Raw genomic sequence first — 13,707 nt, 5'->3', positions numbered from 1 at the left:
CAGGCTGTATGTAAATGCTGCAGGATTTGTATCTTCTACTAGATTGGTTGGTGAGAAATAGAATATTCAACACAGAACAAAATTTATTGTGTTGTAACAGGAACCTTACTCTCTTATGCTCTTGCCTGTCTTACTCTTTTACCCTCTCATCCTCTCTACCCCTCTCTTCTCTCGGGCCTGCTCCGAGCTGTGCCTGGCAGCACCAAGCAGGGCCCTGCACCCAGGCCCTTTGCAATAAACCGCAAGTTCCACGACCTGGCTGCAGAGATCTCTCGTCTCCATCTGTCCCGATTGTCCTAACCCCTGACACTCCTACAAACGCGCTCATCCCTTGTTTTTCCTAAACCAGGATTGCCCACTGCCAACCCCATGGAGGCTGCGAGGAAGACGAAGATGCCCCGGGACACTGAGGCAGGTGAGGAGGAAGTCAGTGCCCCTTTCCCCTCTGTGCTGCTCCATCTCCCAGCCCAGCATGGACCGGCTGCAGCTCAGCCCTGGGGGATCTCCTTGCCTTTGCCTGTGGCACAGAGGCCAATCCCATCCTGTCCTTGTCCTTCCTCCCCCAGAGCAGGAGCTGAGCATGGAGAGCAGGGAGGACAAATGCCCGCGGCAGAACCTGGTGGAAGAGGCCGTTTTGAGCGGCTCCACGGCGCAGGAAGCCAACGGGGAGGAAAAGCCCCGGAGATGCCGCACGAGGAGGGGCTGCAAACGCAGCCGGCGGGGATCTGAGGGGGAAAGAGCCAGCCTGGGCCGGGAAGGCGGCTGGAGACGGAGCCAGAGCTCGGAGCTGGTGCTCCATGAGCAGCTCCCTGGTGGGGAGAAGCCCCACACATGCGTGGAGTGTGGGAAGAGCTTCAGGTGGAACTCCGAACTGATCAGGCACCAGAGGATCCACACTGGGGAGAAGCCCTACGAGTGTGGGGAGTGTGGGAAGAGCTTCAGGGAGAGCTCCCACCTGATCGTACACCAGAGGATCCACGCTGGGGAGAAGCCCTATGAGTGTTCTGAGTGTAGGAAGTGCTTCAGCCGGAGCTCCCACCTGATCACGCATCAGAGGATCCACACTGGGGAAAAGCCCCATGAATGTGGGGAGTGTGGGAAGAGCTTCAGCCAGAGCTCCAGCCTCATGAAGCACCAGAGGATCCACACTGGAGAAAGGCCGTACAAGTGTTCCAAGTGCAGGAAGTGCTTCAGCGTGAGCTCCAGCCTGATCACGCACCAGAGGACCCACACTGAGGAGAGGCCCTATGAGTGTTCCAAGTGTGGGAAGAGGTTTAAGATCAGCTCCTATCTCCTCCAGCACTATTGGATTCACAGAGAGGAGAGGCCCTTCCAATGCCCCGACTGTGGGAAGGGATTCAAGCACAACTCCACCCTCGTCACCCACCGGCGCATCCACACTGGGGAGAGGCCCTACGAGTGTCCCCAGTGTGGGAAGAGCTTCTTCAGCAGCTCTCACTTGACCCAACACCAACGGAGGCACCACTAAGGGAAGCCCTGCGAGTGCCCCGAGTGCGGGCAGAGCTTCGTGCGCTGCTCCAGCTCCACCCCCCACTGGAGGAGGCACTTTGGGCACAGCCCTGGTCACTCACATTCCCTGTGATCCATGTTGGGAACACACCTGGCTTCTTTGCCTTTTGGTTTGGCTTTAATTTTCCTCTGCTACACCTTCATCCTTTAAAAACACCCAAAACTGGGTTAAATGAAGGTTCGAATATATCTGCAGTTCCATAATTTCTCAGTTGTTTTAGAGGGAATTTAGGATTTGGGGACAGGTTCTGTGTGGAGTGCTGCTGTTGCTAAGAGGCAAGAATTTGATCTCACCCTTCTTGTGTTGCTAGGAACTCCTCCCCTGATCCCAACCCCAACTCCACCCTTGGGATACCCAATAAAAACTCCATGGCCCTGCCTTTGCCCTATCTTTGGGGGATAAGAAATGGATTCCCAAAGAATCAGCCCTTTTTCCCACTGGATTGCAAAGGATCAGCCACATTCTCCGCTGGATTCCTAGAGGATCAACCTTTTTTACTGGATTCCCAGAGGATTCTGACTGTGTCGCTGGTTTTTTTTTTTTGTTTGTACTACTGCATTTGTATTTTTAATTTTTCCTAATAAAGAACTGTTATTTCTACTCCCGTATCTTTGCCTGAGAGCCCCTTAATTTCAAAATTGATTAATATAATAATAATAATAATAATCATCATCATCATCATCAAAGGGAGAGGGTTTTCATTTTCCATTTCAGTGGAGGCTCCTGAAATGGGGAGACACCTCCAAGGATGGGCCATGTAAAATAGTTCCTGAAATTTGTAGATTATTTTATGGATATGCATGAGGTCTATGAATATGCAACAGGCTGATGTAATTCAACCAGATTAATTAAGGGGTGTCCCTGAAAATAACTGGGAGGTCTTGGTGGCCATAACAACCTTTGCCCAATGGTCCTTGTCTCCCATTACATCAGCCTGTTGCATATTCCTAGACTTTTTGCATATCCATAAAGTACTTTACATAGTCCAGGAACAAAATTGGCTTCATGCTGTTTGGGGTCCCACCCCTATCGCAGCTCAATTTGGGGTGTACCATCCACCTCCCAGCTCAGTTTTGGGATCCCACACCCCTCCCAGCTCAATTTGGGTGCCCCACCCCCTTCCCACCTCAATTTGGGGGTCCCATTCCCCTCCCAGCTCAATTTTGGTCTCCCACCCCCCTCTTTTCCCCACTCTCCTCTTTCTGATCGTTCCCCCAATCACCTCTCCTGTGTTTGGTTTTAGGGGCTTCAGGCCCCTCCTTCTCCGTTTTGGGATCCAGACCCCGTTTTGGATTTATTTGGGGTCCCCAGCACATCCCCAGGGTCACCTTCCCCCCTTCCCCAAATTCCGCTCCTTGCAACTGATGAGTCATCAGCGAGACACGCTCTGATTGGCTGAAGATTGCCCCGCGCGGTCTTTGAGTATTTACCGCAGTGAGAGGCCTTGGTCAGTGGCTGGCAAGTGATGAGTCAGAGTCGGGCCGTGCGCTGATTGGCTGAAAATCGCTGAGCGGGGCCAGTGCTCTGAGTTTGTTCCCAGCAAGTGGAACGTCGTCAGTGCCGCGCGTTCTGATTGGTCGGGATCTGTTTTGGGGTGAAGATGGTAGGAACTGGGCTTTATTTGGGTTTATTTGGGGTTACTTATGACTATTTCGGGTTTATCTTGGTTTTTACTTGGTTTATTTCTGTTTATTTGGGGTTATTTGGAATTATTTGGTTGTATTTGGAAATATTTGTGTTTGTTTGGGTTATTTGGGTTTATGTGGGTTTATTTGGAATTATTTGGAGTTCTTGTGGTTAATGTTGGTGTATATAGGGTTTTTTTTAGGTGTGTTTGAAATCATTTGGGGATTTTTGGGTTTGGGTTGACTTTTTTTTTTTTTTTTTTTAGTTTATCTTAATTTGTTTGGGGTGTTTTGGGGTTCTTTGGGGTTTATTTCGAGTATTTTGGGGTTTTTTGGTTATTTGGGGTCATGTGGGTTCAAAAAATTCGGGAATGTGTCTGCTGCAAAAAACGGGAATTTTTCCCTAAAAATCCAAGAGTTTTTCCCCAAAGAACTGGGTGTGTTCCCTAAAAAATGCTGGGCATTTCCAAGCCCATAGTGACGTGCCCCGCTCCAAACCATCCAATCACCACGCTTCATCTCTCAAAATAATGAATCATGGCGCACCCGCCCCAAACCAACCAATCACCGCACGCCTCCCCTCAGCTACTCCCGCCTCTCTCGACCTGAACCAACCAATCAGCGGGTGTCTCCCCTGTGCAACTCCCGCCTTTTTTGCCTCTATCCAACCAATCACCGCACGCCTCCCCTCGGCAAAGCCTGCCTACCCCGCCCATCTAATGTCAATCACTGTGCCCTCTATGAAAGCAACCATTCACCGGCCAACTCCCCTCAGCAACTCCCGCCCTCCCCGTACCGCTCCAGCCAATCAGAGCCGAGCCCGAAGAGGCGCCCCCTGACCCTGGGGCCAGGCATGGAACGGGCGCCCCCTCCCCCCCCCGCCCCCCGGGACCCCCTCAGGGACCCCCGGGAGCCGCCCCGGGCTCGGGCGGGTCCTGCGGGAGGCGCTGGAGAGAGCGGGGGAGGCGCTGGGAGAGGACGGGGGGCTCCGGGAGCTGCTGAGGAGGCGCAGGGACAGGTGAGGGGTCCTGGAGGGGTCGTGAGGGGAATTTGGGGAGGGGTCTTAAGGACATTTGGGGGAGATTTGGGAAGGGTGCTGGGGGAACTTGTGGGGGTTTTAGCAGGGTCTGGGGGTGCTGGGGGCCTTTGGGGGGGAATTTGGGGAGGGGTCCTCGGGGGGTGTCACGATCCGTTCTCATGGACGGGTTTCGTGATGGTTCATGGATTTGATCTCAGGTTGCACAAAGAACCGACATGCGATAGAGGGATTAAGGGAGAGAAAAAGATGGGGGAAGAGAGAGACAAAAGAGAGAGAGAGAGAAAGAGAGGGATAGAGATACCAAACGTAGAGATGAAGTCCTTTGGTCCAGTCCAGTCGAGGATCCACCTGTTACGTGTGGGAGATCTCGAAGTCTCTCACTAACTCAGAGGTTTATATTATGATAACTCCATTGGAAATTGCAAGGGGGGGGAAACAGATACAATAAGGAACAAATGTAACAGTTAGTCCGTGCGTTCAGCAGTAAATGAGAGCCATTGTCTTCTTGGTCCAGGGGTCACAACCTGCAGGCAAACATCTCGCTTTGGTCAGCTTTCCTCCCCCACACACCTCCCCGGGCTGGGGGTTTCAGTCCCGGTCCTTGGAAGGAGCAGAGGGGCCTTTCCACATGGGGGTTCCGTGTCTCAGTCCTTGATGGAGAGGCTCCTTCCATCTCAGTCTGTCTGTCATGGTGGTTGTAAAACAGGTGAGGGTCTTCTGTGGGGGGACCACCTGAAACTCAGGAGAAGTCCAGCCAGGCCGAGAGGTGGGACAGCTTCCAAGGCTGTTGTTGCACAAAGGGCATGGTGCCCCCTTATTACAGCGTCCTGAGTGGGTCGCTGCTGGTGAGAGAGAGACGGTGAATCTTGTTTCTAGATCAGAAGGCTGAATTTATTGATATATAATATATAATACATTATAACTATACTAATAAGAATAAAGAGAGAGGTTGCAGAGCTGCTAAGCTAAGCTAAGAATAGATAGAAAAAATCTATAACAAAGTTGTGCCCAAGGACTCGGTCCTTGGCTTGCATTATGTGATTGGCCCTTAATTATAAACAAGAAGCATGAGCCAATCAAGAAACCCCTGTTGCATTCCACAGCATCTGATAATAATTGTTTACCTTCTCTTCTGAGGCCTCTGGGCTCCAGAAGACGCAGAAATCCGAAAGAAAGGATTTCTGTGAAGAAATGTCTGCGACACCCCCTTCTCCTTGGGCTCAGTGTAGCACACAGCAAACAACACCTGTGAGAACAATGGCTTAGAAACGCTCTCAGATCAAGGGCGTTGTTGGCATGTGACTTTCTCCTTTGGAGTCAGAGATTTAAGACATGGGCGGTCTTTTCTTAGTGGTCCCCAAATGATGATCCTGAGGCAGATGAGGGAAATTTCAGAACCGACTCTCTCACAAATAGAAATTTTTAAAATTATATAAATTTAAGTTATATGATGTTTTCATAAATAAAATAACATTTTATTAAAATTAAAAAGTATTAGTTATTTTAAATTAATTAGATATTCCTAACAAGGGTTGAGCTCTCCCTCCCTGCTCAGTGCAGGATGTGGGGAGGGGGACATGTTGATGGGGCCGGGGGGGCTGCAGCTCTGGGGGGATGGAAAAACGGCGAGGAACATGCTCCGCCACGGCGGGGACGCCACCCCCGGCACCCGCCCTGACCTTCTTGCGCAGGGAGAGGCCGAGCCCCAGCGCCAGGAAGACCGAGCCCAAGACGAAGCCCCCGATGCCCGTCAGCATCTCTGGGGGGTCTGCAGGGCTCAGCACCCCCAAAACCTCTCACTGACACCCCGAGCCCCAGCCCAGCCAGGACCCCCTGAAACCTCCTTCCGATCCCTTTTTGTCCTGGCCAGGAGCCACCAAAGCCCCTCCCGTCCCTCTCAGCATCCCACAGCCCCCTCCCAGGTGCCCCCAGCGCCCCATGACCCCCAAAGCCTCTCGCAGTCCCTTGGCAGCCCCAACAGGACTCAGCCAGAGCCCTCCCAGTCTGTGCCCAGCACAACCGAGCTCATGGCGAGCCCCGCTTTGCCATCGCCGATCTCCTTCCAGCCCCTCCGGGCTCACTGCGATCCCTCCCAGTCACACCCAGCACCCTCAAACTCCCTCCCAGTGCCCAGCAGGACCCACCCAAGCCCATCCCACCCTCCCCAGCATCCCCCAAACCCCTGCCCAGCCCTTGCCCAGCCCTTGCCCAGCCCCTCTCCCACTTCCAGCCCGGCTCTCTCCAGCTCCCTCCCAGTGGCTCCCAGCACAGCCCAGCGGCTCTGCCAGCGCCCCCAGGGGCTCCCCTGTACCCCAGTGCCGCCTCAGGGGCTGCTCCAGGCTGACGTGCTCCACCTGGCAGCTGTAGCTGAGCCCGCACCGGGGGGGGGGGGGGGTTTCCAGCAGCACCAGCAGCTGGTAGGTCCAGTCCCCGTTGGGGACTACGTCGGTAGCCACCACGTGCTCCGAGAGCTCCTGCTGGCCCTGGAACCACCTCACCTGGATGGCAGCAGGGTAGAAATCCATCACGGAGCAGAGCAGGCGGCCGGGCCCGGGCTGGGAGCTCGAGGGAGGCATCAGCGAGATGGACACGCTGGGGGGCATTGGGAGAGACAGAGAAAGAGAGCGGGAACACACTGGGATCAGCTGGGGGACACTGGGAGAGAGAGGGGAGGGCTGGGATGGGCTGGAAGGGAACTGGGAATAGAGTGGGAGGGACTCGGAATGGACTGGGAGGGACTGGGGGCTACTGGAAGGAACTGGGAATAGACTGGGAATTGACTTGGGGAGCATGGATAAGACTGGGAAGGCCTGGGAGGGGCTATGGTGGCACTGGGAGCAACTGGGAGTGAAGTGCGCGGCACTGGGCGGCCGCGTCCAGCGCGGGGCACTCGGCGCTGGGGATCTACCAAGGAACAGATGAGTCATCAGCGGTACGCGATCTCATTGGCTGGGAAGCCTCAGCTTAATGCGTCGCTGAAATGGACGCGGGAGGGAGCACTGGGAGGCACTGGGAGGGAATGGGGGGAACAGGAGGCCCCGGGGATGGGCACAAGGAGGGCTGAGGGCTCTGGGGCGATTCTTGGGGCTCCACGGTCATTGGGAGGGCAGGGCCCGAGGGGACACGCTCTGCTCCACGCTCACCTCGGCGCTCCACGGTGATCGGAGCAGCAATCTCGTAGTTGCGCCGGCACCTGTCCACGTGAGCCCGCATGAACTCCATTATAGCCGGGTCGCTGTTCTACTTCTTGGCATTCTTCTCCCCTAAGGGGGTGAACCCCACAAAGTGCCCAACGTCGCTGTCGAACGTCACGAACTGCTCCCGGTTGTAGATGAACCTTACCACCAACCTCACCTTCTCAGTGCCGTTAATGAGGAGACAATAGGCCTTATGCATCCACTGGAACACTGGAACTGTGAGTGCAGCACACAGCTCAGGGATGTGCCCCCCTCAGCACCCCCCAGCATCACCCCTAGAGCACCGGGGCCCATCCCGGATCCCTACTCAGCACCCCCTGTGCCCCACGGCCGCCACGGGACGCTCCTGCCCGCGCTGCCGCTTCCTCTTTGTCGCCCTTCCCCCATTTCCCCTTCCACATCCTCTCCCACATCCAGCCACTCCCAAATCACTTTTCTAGCCCCATTTTCCCACAAATCCCTCAATCTCCAGCCTCCCTCCCGCTCAGTTTTGAGGTTCCCCCGTCCCCTTTTCCCCCCTTCCCCACCCTCTCCCACCGCTCCCTCTCCACCCCCCACCCCTCAGCCCCTCCCGCTCTCCCTTTGGGGGGGTCCCCTCCTCCTCCCCCTCCGTTCCGGCCTCCCCCCTTCGCCCCCTTTTCCCCCTTCTCCCCCCCTGTCCCAGCGCCTCCCGCCCCCCGCTCACCCGAGACCTGGGCGCCCGCAGCCGGGGGGGCTCCCAGCACCACCAGTGCCACCAGCAGGGCCCCAGCTGCCGCCCCTCGCCCCATGGCCGGGGCCGGGCAGGGAGCAGCAGCCCCAAAGCAGCCGAGCTGCGCTGGGAGCGCCAGTCCGGAGCAGGGCGGGCTCGGCAGCGCCGCGCGCTCTCATTGGCTGCCGCCGCTTCTGGGCAGAGATCGGCCACAGCCTCTGCCCGGCAACCGATGAGGCAATCCAACACCCCGAGCTCTCATTGGCTGAGCCGCCTCCTGCTTGCGCTGCCATTGGCTGAGGCCTTTCCGGGACGCTGCAGCCCCGGGCTGGGGGTTTTTTGGGCAGGGGGAACCTTGGGGCGCTGGGAGCTCAGGTGAGCCCAGCAATGCGTGCCCAGGTGCGCGGCATCTCAGGGCTGCCCGTGGCGAGCGGTGACGCTGGCCCGATGCCAGGCACCCCCAGAGCCGCTCTGTCCCTGCCCCCCGCAGCCGCACAGGGACAGAAAATGGAACCGAGGGTTCCTGCGTGGGGACAAGGACCGGGAGAGATCCCGCAGCAAATCCCACACGGGCACAACAGATCCGGCCTGGGCACACGGAGGGAATTTATTACCAACCAAATCACAGCAGCACAAGGAGAAGGGAAAGAAATCTCTCCAACACCTTCCCCCTGCCCAACACGGATAACCCAGAACAGGGGTCACCAGGGCTCTGCGCAACGGGGGTCACTGGGGATCATCCAGGGCAGATTCTCCCATGGGGGATGGAGCTGGAGCAGCGCACGAAGCTCTTCCCACACTCGGGACACTCGCAGCACCTCTAACTGGTGTGGAAGTGCTGGTGAGTGACGATCTCTGAATCCCACCTGAAGCTCTTCTGACATTCCCCACACTCCCAGGTCCTCTCCCCAGTGTGGATGTTCAGGTGTTCCTTCAGGGTGGAGCTGGAGCTGAAACCCTTCCCACATTCCAAGCACTTGTGGGGCTTCTCCCTGCCATGAGGCTCCACCAGCTCTGAGCTCTGGCTGCATCTCCGGCTGCCTTCCTGGCTCAGGGAAGCTCTTTCCTCCTCACACCTACCTGGGCTGGGTTTGCAGCCCCTCCTCATGAGGGATCTCTGGGGCTTTTCCTCCTCCTCCATCTGGCCACAGCTTGGGAATGACAAACCCTGGTTTGGGGGAAACCAAGGTGGGAGCGCCTTGGAGTAGAGGCTCCTCCTGGCAAGGTCCATCTCTGGAACTCAGCAGGAGTCTTGTGTCCATGAAAATCTCCACAAGGTCAAGATTCATCCCGAAAAAGCTCTCCCAGGAGTTCCCTATTGCTGATCTCTCCACTTTTGGGGTTCCAGAAGTTTCCTTTGCTCAGGATCATGGGGGTCCAATGGTTCCAGGGGTTCTCCATTGTCCCGCGACCTGCTTAGGGATGATGCAGAGGCTTTTGGGCGTCCATGGGGGCCCTTCTCCCCTGATGCTCTGCTTTGACATCCCAGGGATGCCAGGGGTCCCTCCTCTCCAGGCTCCCCCCCTTTCCAGTCTGCCGGGGTCCCCCTGCTCTGGGATCGCCCCTCTCTGCTCTCCCTACTCTGGGGGTCCCAGAGGTTCCCCTCTTCTGCTCTCCCGGGGTCCCCAGGACCAATGTCCTCCCCTGCCCATACTGGGCAATGGCCACGTGGGCCCCCAAAGATCCCCCAAAGGGCTCAGCTTTGGGCTCCTGCAAGATCCAAACCTACACACACAGAGAAAAAAACCTCCCAGAGACACCAGATGATATTTGGGGGCAATTCCACAATCTGCGAGCTCCAAACACACCCCAATAAAAAACCCTCTCAGGGACCCCCCGATGGATTTGGGATGAGCTCCCTCTCCCCGCTCACCTGCAGGACGAGCTGGGGGCGATGGTCCCTTGGCAGCGGCCACAGGGGGCACTGGAACCTCCTGTTCCTGCTCCTGCTCCTCCTCTTCCTGCTCCTCCTTTTCCTCTCTCTTTCCTCCTCCTCCTCCTCCTTCCTAATCCCACTTCCTCCCCAGTTCTTGCCTCCTGTGTGGCAGCTCTGCAGGGCTTTCCCCTCTGCTGGGAGCTGTGGCTGCAGCTCTGGGGGCCAGCAGAGCTTTCCTGCCCAGGCTGCTCCTCTGAAGGCAGAGCAGTGTCAGCCTGCAGAGAACAGCTGGGACAGACTTGGTCCTTCTCAAGTGCCAAAGGAATGCAAGGAGGGCAGCGGTATCTGTCAGAGCAGGACACCCTGGCTTGGTCTTCATATCTAAAAGTGTGAATGCATCAGCTGCTGGAGACTGAGGCCCCATTAATCTTCATCCCAGCCTCAGACAGGAACATTATTTAGCTGTTTTTCTATCCTGCTTTACTGAGGCCCCATTAATCTTCATCCCAGCCTCAGACAGGAACATTATTTAGCTGTTTTTCTATCCTGCCTTTCATCTTCAAAGGGAACCTCAAGGCCTATTTAGGGAGAGATCCTGCTTGGGCTCAGTTTGGGGTATTAGTCCTACTTCAGTTGTTCACAGAGGAAGAGGGAGAGAAATGAGAAGATGGATGTCCAGAGCAAAGCTCTCTCCTAAATCCTGCAGTTGTGTTTGGGTCTGGTGTCAGTGACAGCCTGTGACAGGGATCACCTGAGCAATGGGTGTGTGTTTGCTTTGTTGTGCAATCCCAAACAAATCAGTTGGATATGAAATCATGAAATCATCCAACCACCAGTTGGATCTGAAATCCCATAGAATTGCTAAAGGGTTCCTGGCTGTTTTACTCTGTTTTCACAGAACCAGAACTACCTCCTGCTTGCAAAATATGTTTGAATAATAATAAGAATGTTGAGGCCATTAGAGAAGACTGTAGGTGCAGAGAATGTTGTTAGAGCTTTGAGGCTGACAGCTGAGGGACCATTTCTGCAGAGCTTGCAAGGCCAAATGTCTCTGGCCACATGTCCTGTAAGCAGCCCCCAGCTGGCAGAGCAATGGGCTGTGGGAATGGCCCTTGCTGAGCTCCGGTGTCCCATCCCAAGGCAGTTGGGCACAGCCCGGCTCCGTTGCTCCAAAAAGTCTCGCTCCGTGTTTGCTGTGGTTTCTTGCCACAGACTCCTGCAGTTAAAGGCTGCAATATCCCTTCAGGTGGCCATCAAGAAAATGAGTCTCAGAGGGCAGAACAGGGAACGAGCTGTGAATGAGATCCTGCTCATGAAGGACAAGAAGAACCCCATCAATGTCAACTCTTTGGACAGGTGAGTGCTTCAGCTCTTATCCCGTGCCCGGGCCCTGCGTTAACCTTTCCTGGCATCCGGAGTCTGTAGCCTGTTTGGAAAATGCCTGGCCCAGCCACATCTTCCCAAAACAACAGCCTGGCAGTTCACTCCCTCCGTGTGCTTTTGTTGCTTTGCTTTGGTTTTTCCTTCAAGTTCCTCCCTGTGTGCTGTGTCTCCCAAGAAGTGCTGGTAAACCATAGCAGAAATTATTTCCCTTGGCTTCTTCTTCCCAGCCCTTTTCCGTTGCTACAGATGCCAGGAAGATCGGGTTCTTGTTTCCAGAAATGCCTCATTTGCCCAGTTTTCACTGGCCTTGCCTGTTTCTGAAGGGACTTTCTGAAAGGTTTCCTGACTGCTTTTGTCCCAAGTGCTGCACGGCCTCCTCCCCTGGATAACCCTGGCAGTTGTGTTGCCTTGTTCTGCAGGGAATGGTGGAACTGATGAGTTCAGAAGCTGCACCAGCTGGGGCCAAGGGTTTTGGTTCCACACTGATCTGGGCTGTTGCTAAACTGCATTATTCACCTGGTTGCCATCTAAGGCCTCTCCTTTCTCACAGGTGTCTCCTTCTCCTTTAGACTGTGCAGATTCCAAGGGCTGTGCAGCCTGGCAGGAATGTCTCTCCATCTGATTCTGTCCTCACAGAAAAGTGACCTGGAAACAAAACTCCACTCCAGGCTTTTCCATGGGGGAATTGAGCTCTGCACTTTCATCTCCATGCCATTGCTTTCCTCATTCAGCTTCCATGTTGATGGAGATCTCTGGCTGGTGATGGAATACATGGATGGAGGAACTTTGCAGGACGTTGTCAGACAGACATGCGTGGCTGAAGGAGAGATGGCAGCTGTCAGTCAGGAGGTGAGGGATCCTGCTTGTCACTCCATGGCTGGGACACGATGGTTCTTCCAAACAGGGTGTGAGAACAGGAGTGGCTCCATGCTCAGGGCTTTGTTTCTGTGTTGTTTTTGTGAGCTGGGGAAGAAAGAGCCTCTGCAGTGAACGGCCTGCCAGCATCACTGCACTTCTACTCTGTTCTTGTTCTGTCTCCTGCTGTTGTGGTACTCTCTGTCTGGTTTGGATTTGATTTGCTGTTCTCAGCTGTGCCTTGAACCGTTTGCCTGGAGCTTGTGTGCACTGCACTCCTGGCCTGTCATGGCAAAGCTGCTGCTGGCAGAATTCTGAACTGTCCTTTCTTGTGTGATATATTCCAGCCATTGGTTTTTGCCCTCGTGTTTCTTGTTGTTATGTTTGCCCAATTATCCCATCATAAAAAAAACCCGAACAATATTTGAGATAGCAGCAATTTTAATTGAATAGTTTAGAAAATATTATCGACAATATGATTTGATTAAAAATAAGGGATAATTCAGTTCAAATAATAGCACATAAGCAAAAGATAACTGCGGGGTACGGAGTGCAGGGCTCTTGGACGCTTGCCACCTCACATACGGCTTGCCAAGTGAAGATTCCCCCCTTTTATGTCATGTGTCAATGCCATCTCCTCCCATTTTCAATTCATCACATTTTTACCAGCGCCCTCCTCACCACCTTTACCGTGCATGCTCCACCACTCGGTTTGGTGGTCGCACAAGTCTTTGGGGGTCATTTTGGATGAAGACCTCTCCTCTTCCTCTTTGTCCTTTAATTCACCTTTGGGTTACACATGCGCACCAAGCCAGTATAATGTAAGCCAAAACTAAGATATTACTACATTTTAGCATCAAAGCAATAAATCTCTTATAGCAGGCATTTTCCTGGGACCCGATCAGATTTTCCCTTCTCTCTGTTAATTTTTAGTAACTGTTCTCTCTTGCTTTTTCCTCCTATCCTTGAACATCTGCCAGGAGAGGGGGTGGAGCCCCTCCTCTCCTTTTCTTCTTTGGCATTACAACTTAGTTATCTGTTTTATAATTTCCAAATATTAATTACTGTATCAATATTGATTACTGTTTCAATTTTATCAGCATGAATCACACCTATTTACCACATTGTTCTCTCTCAGTGTCTGCAGGGCCTGGATTTCCTCCATTCCAAGCGGGTGATCCACAGGGATCTGAAGAGCTCCAACATCCTCCTGGGCACGGACGGCTCTGTCAGGCTGGGTGGGTGTTCCTGGCCAGGCACGGTGCTCCCGGGCTGCGGGTGTGGGGCTGCTTCCCAGGGAGGGCCAGAGCCCCACAAGGGCTGCTGGGGGCACTGCCCGGCCCCTGCTGCCAGCTGAGAGCGGCTGCCCATGCAGAGAGCTCAGCAGAGGAGCAGGGTGCCAGCAGTGCCTTTGCTCTGCCTATGGCCCTGCCAGAGGGGCAGCAGTGGGAATCTAAAGCTCCAAGGGAATCAGTAAAAGCCACTGCATGAAAGCTGAGGGTTTCTTGAA

At 54.6% G+C, this 13,707-nt stretch overlaps 1 protein-coding gene and 1 pseudogene across 1 annotated transcript in view; one reads left to right on the top strand and one right to left on the bottom strand.

Annotated features, from left to right (window-relative positions):
• LOC131093432 (class II histocompatibility antigen, B-L beta chain-like) overlaps window positions 1-8,190 on the bottom strand; it is a 30,391-nt gene extending 22,201 nt beyond the window's left edge. Inside the window, exon 1 of the mRNA XM_058040598.1 lies at window positions 8,078-8,190. Coding sequence (XP_057896581.1) covers window positions 8,078-8,162 — 85 coding nt within the window. The 5' untranslated portion in view covers window positions 8,163-8,190. The remainder of the gene's footprint in view (window positions 1-8,077) is intronic.
• Window positions 1-13,707, top strand: part of LOC131093389 (zinc finger protein 883-like) — a 115,033-nt pseudogene that overhangs the window by 72,932 nt on the left and 28,394 nt on the right.

The sequence above is a fragment of the Melospiza georgiana genome, chromosome 25, assembly GCF_028018845.1.
Source record: "Melospiza georgiana isolate bMelGeo1 chromosome 25, bMelGeo1.pri, whole genome shotgun sequence".
Lineage (NCBI taxonomy): Eukaryota > Metazoa > Chordata > Aves > Passeriformes > Passerellidae > Melospiza > Melospiza georgiana.
Note: the sequence above shows the minus strand (reverse complement) of the source record. Positions and strands in the feature narration are given on the sequence as shown.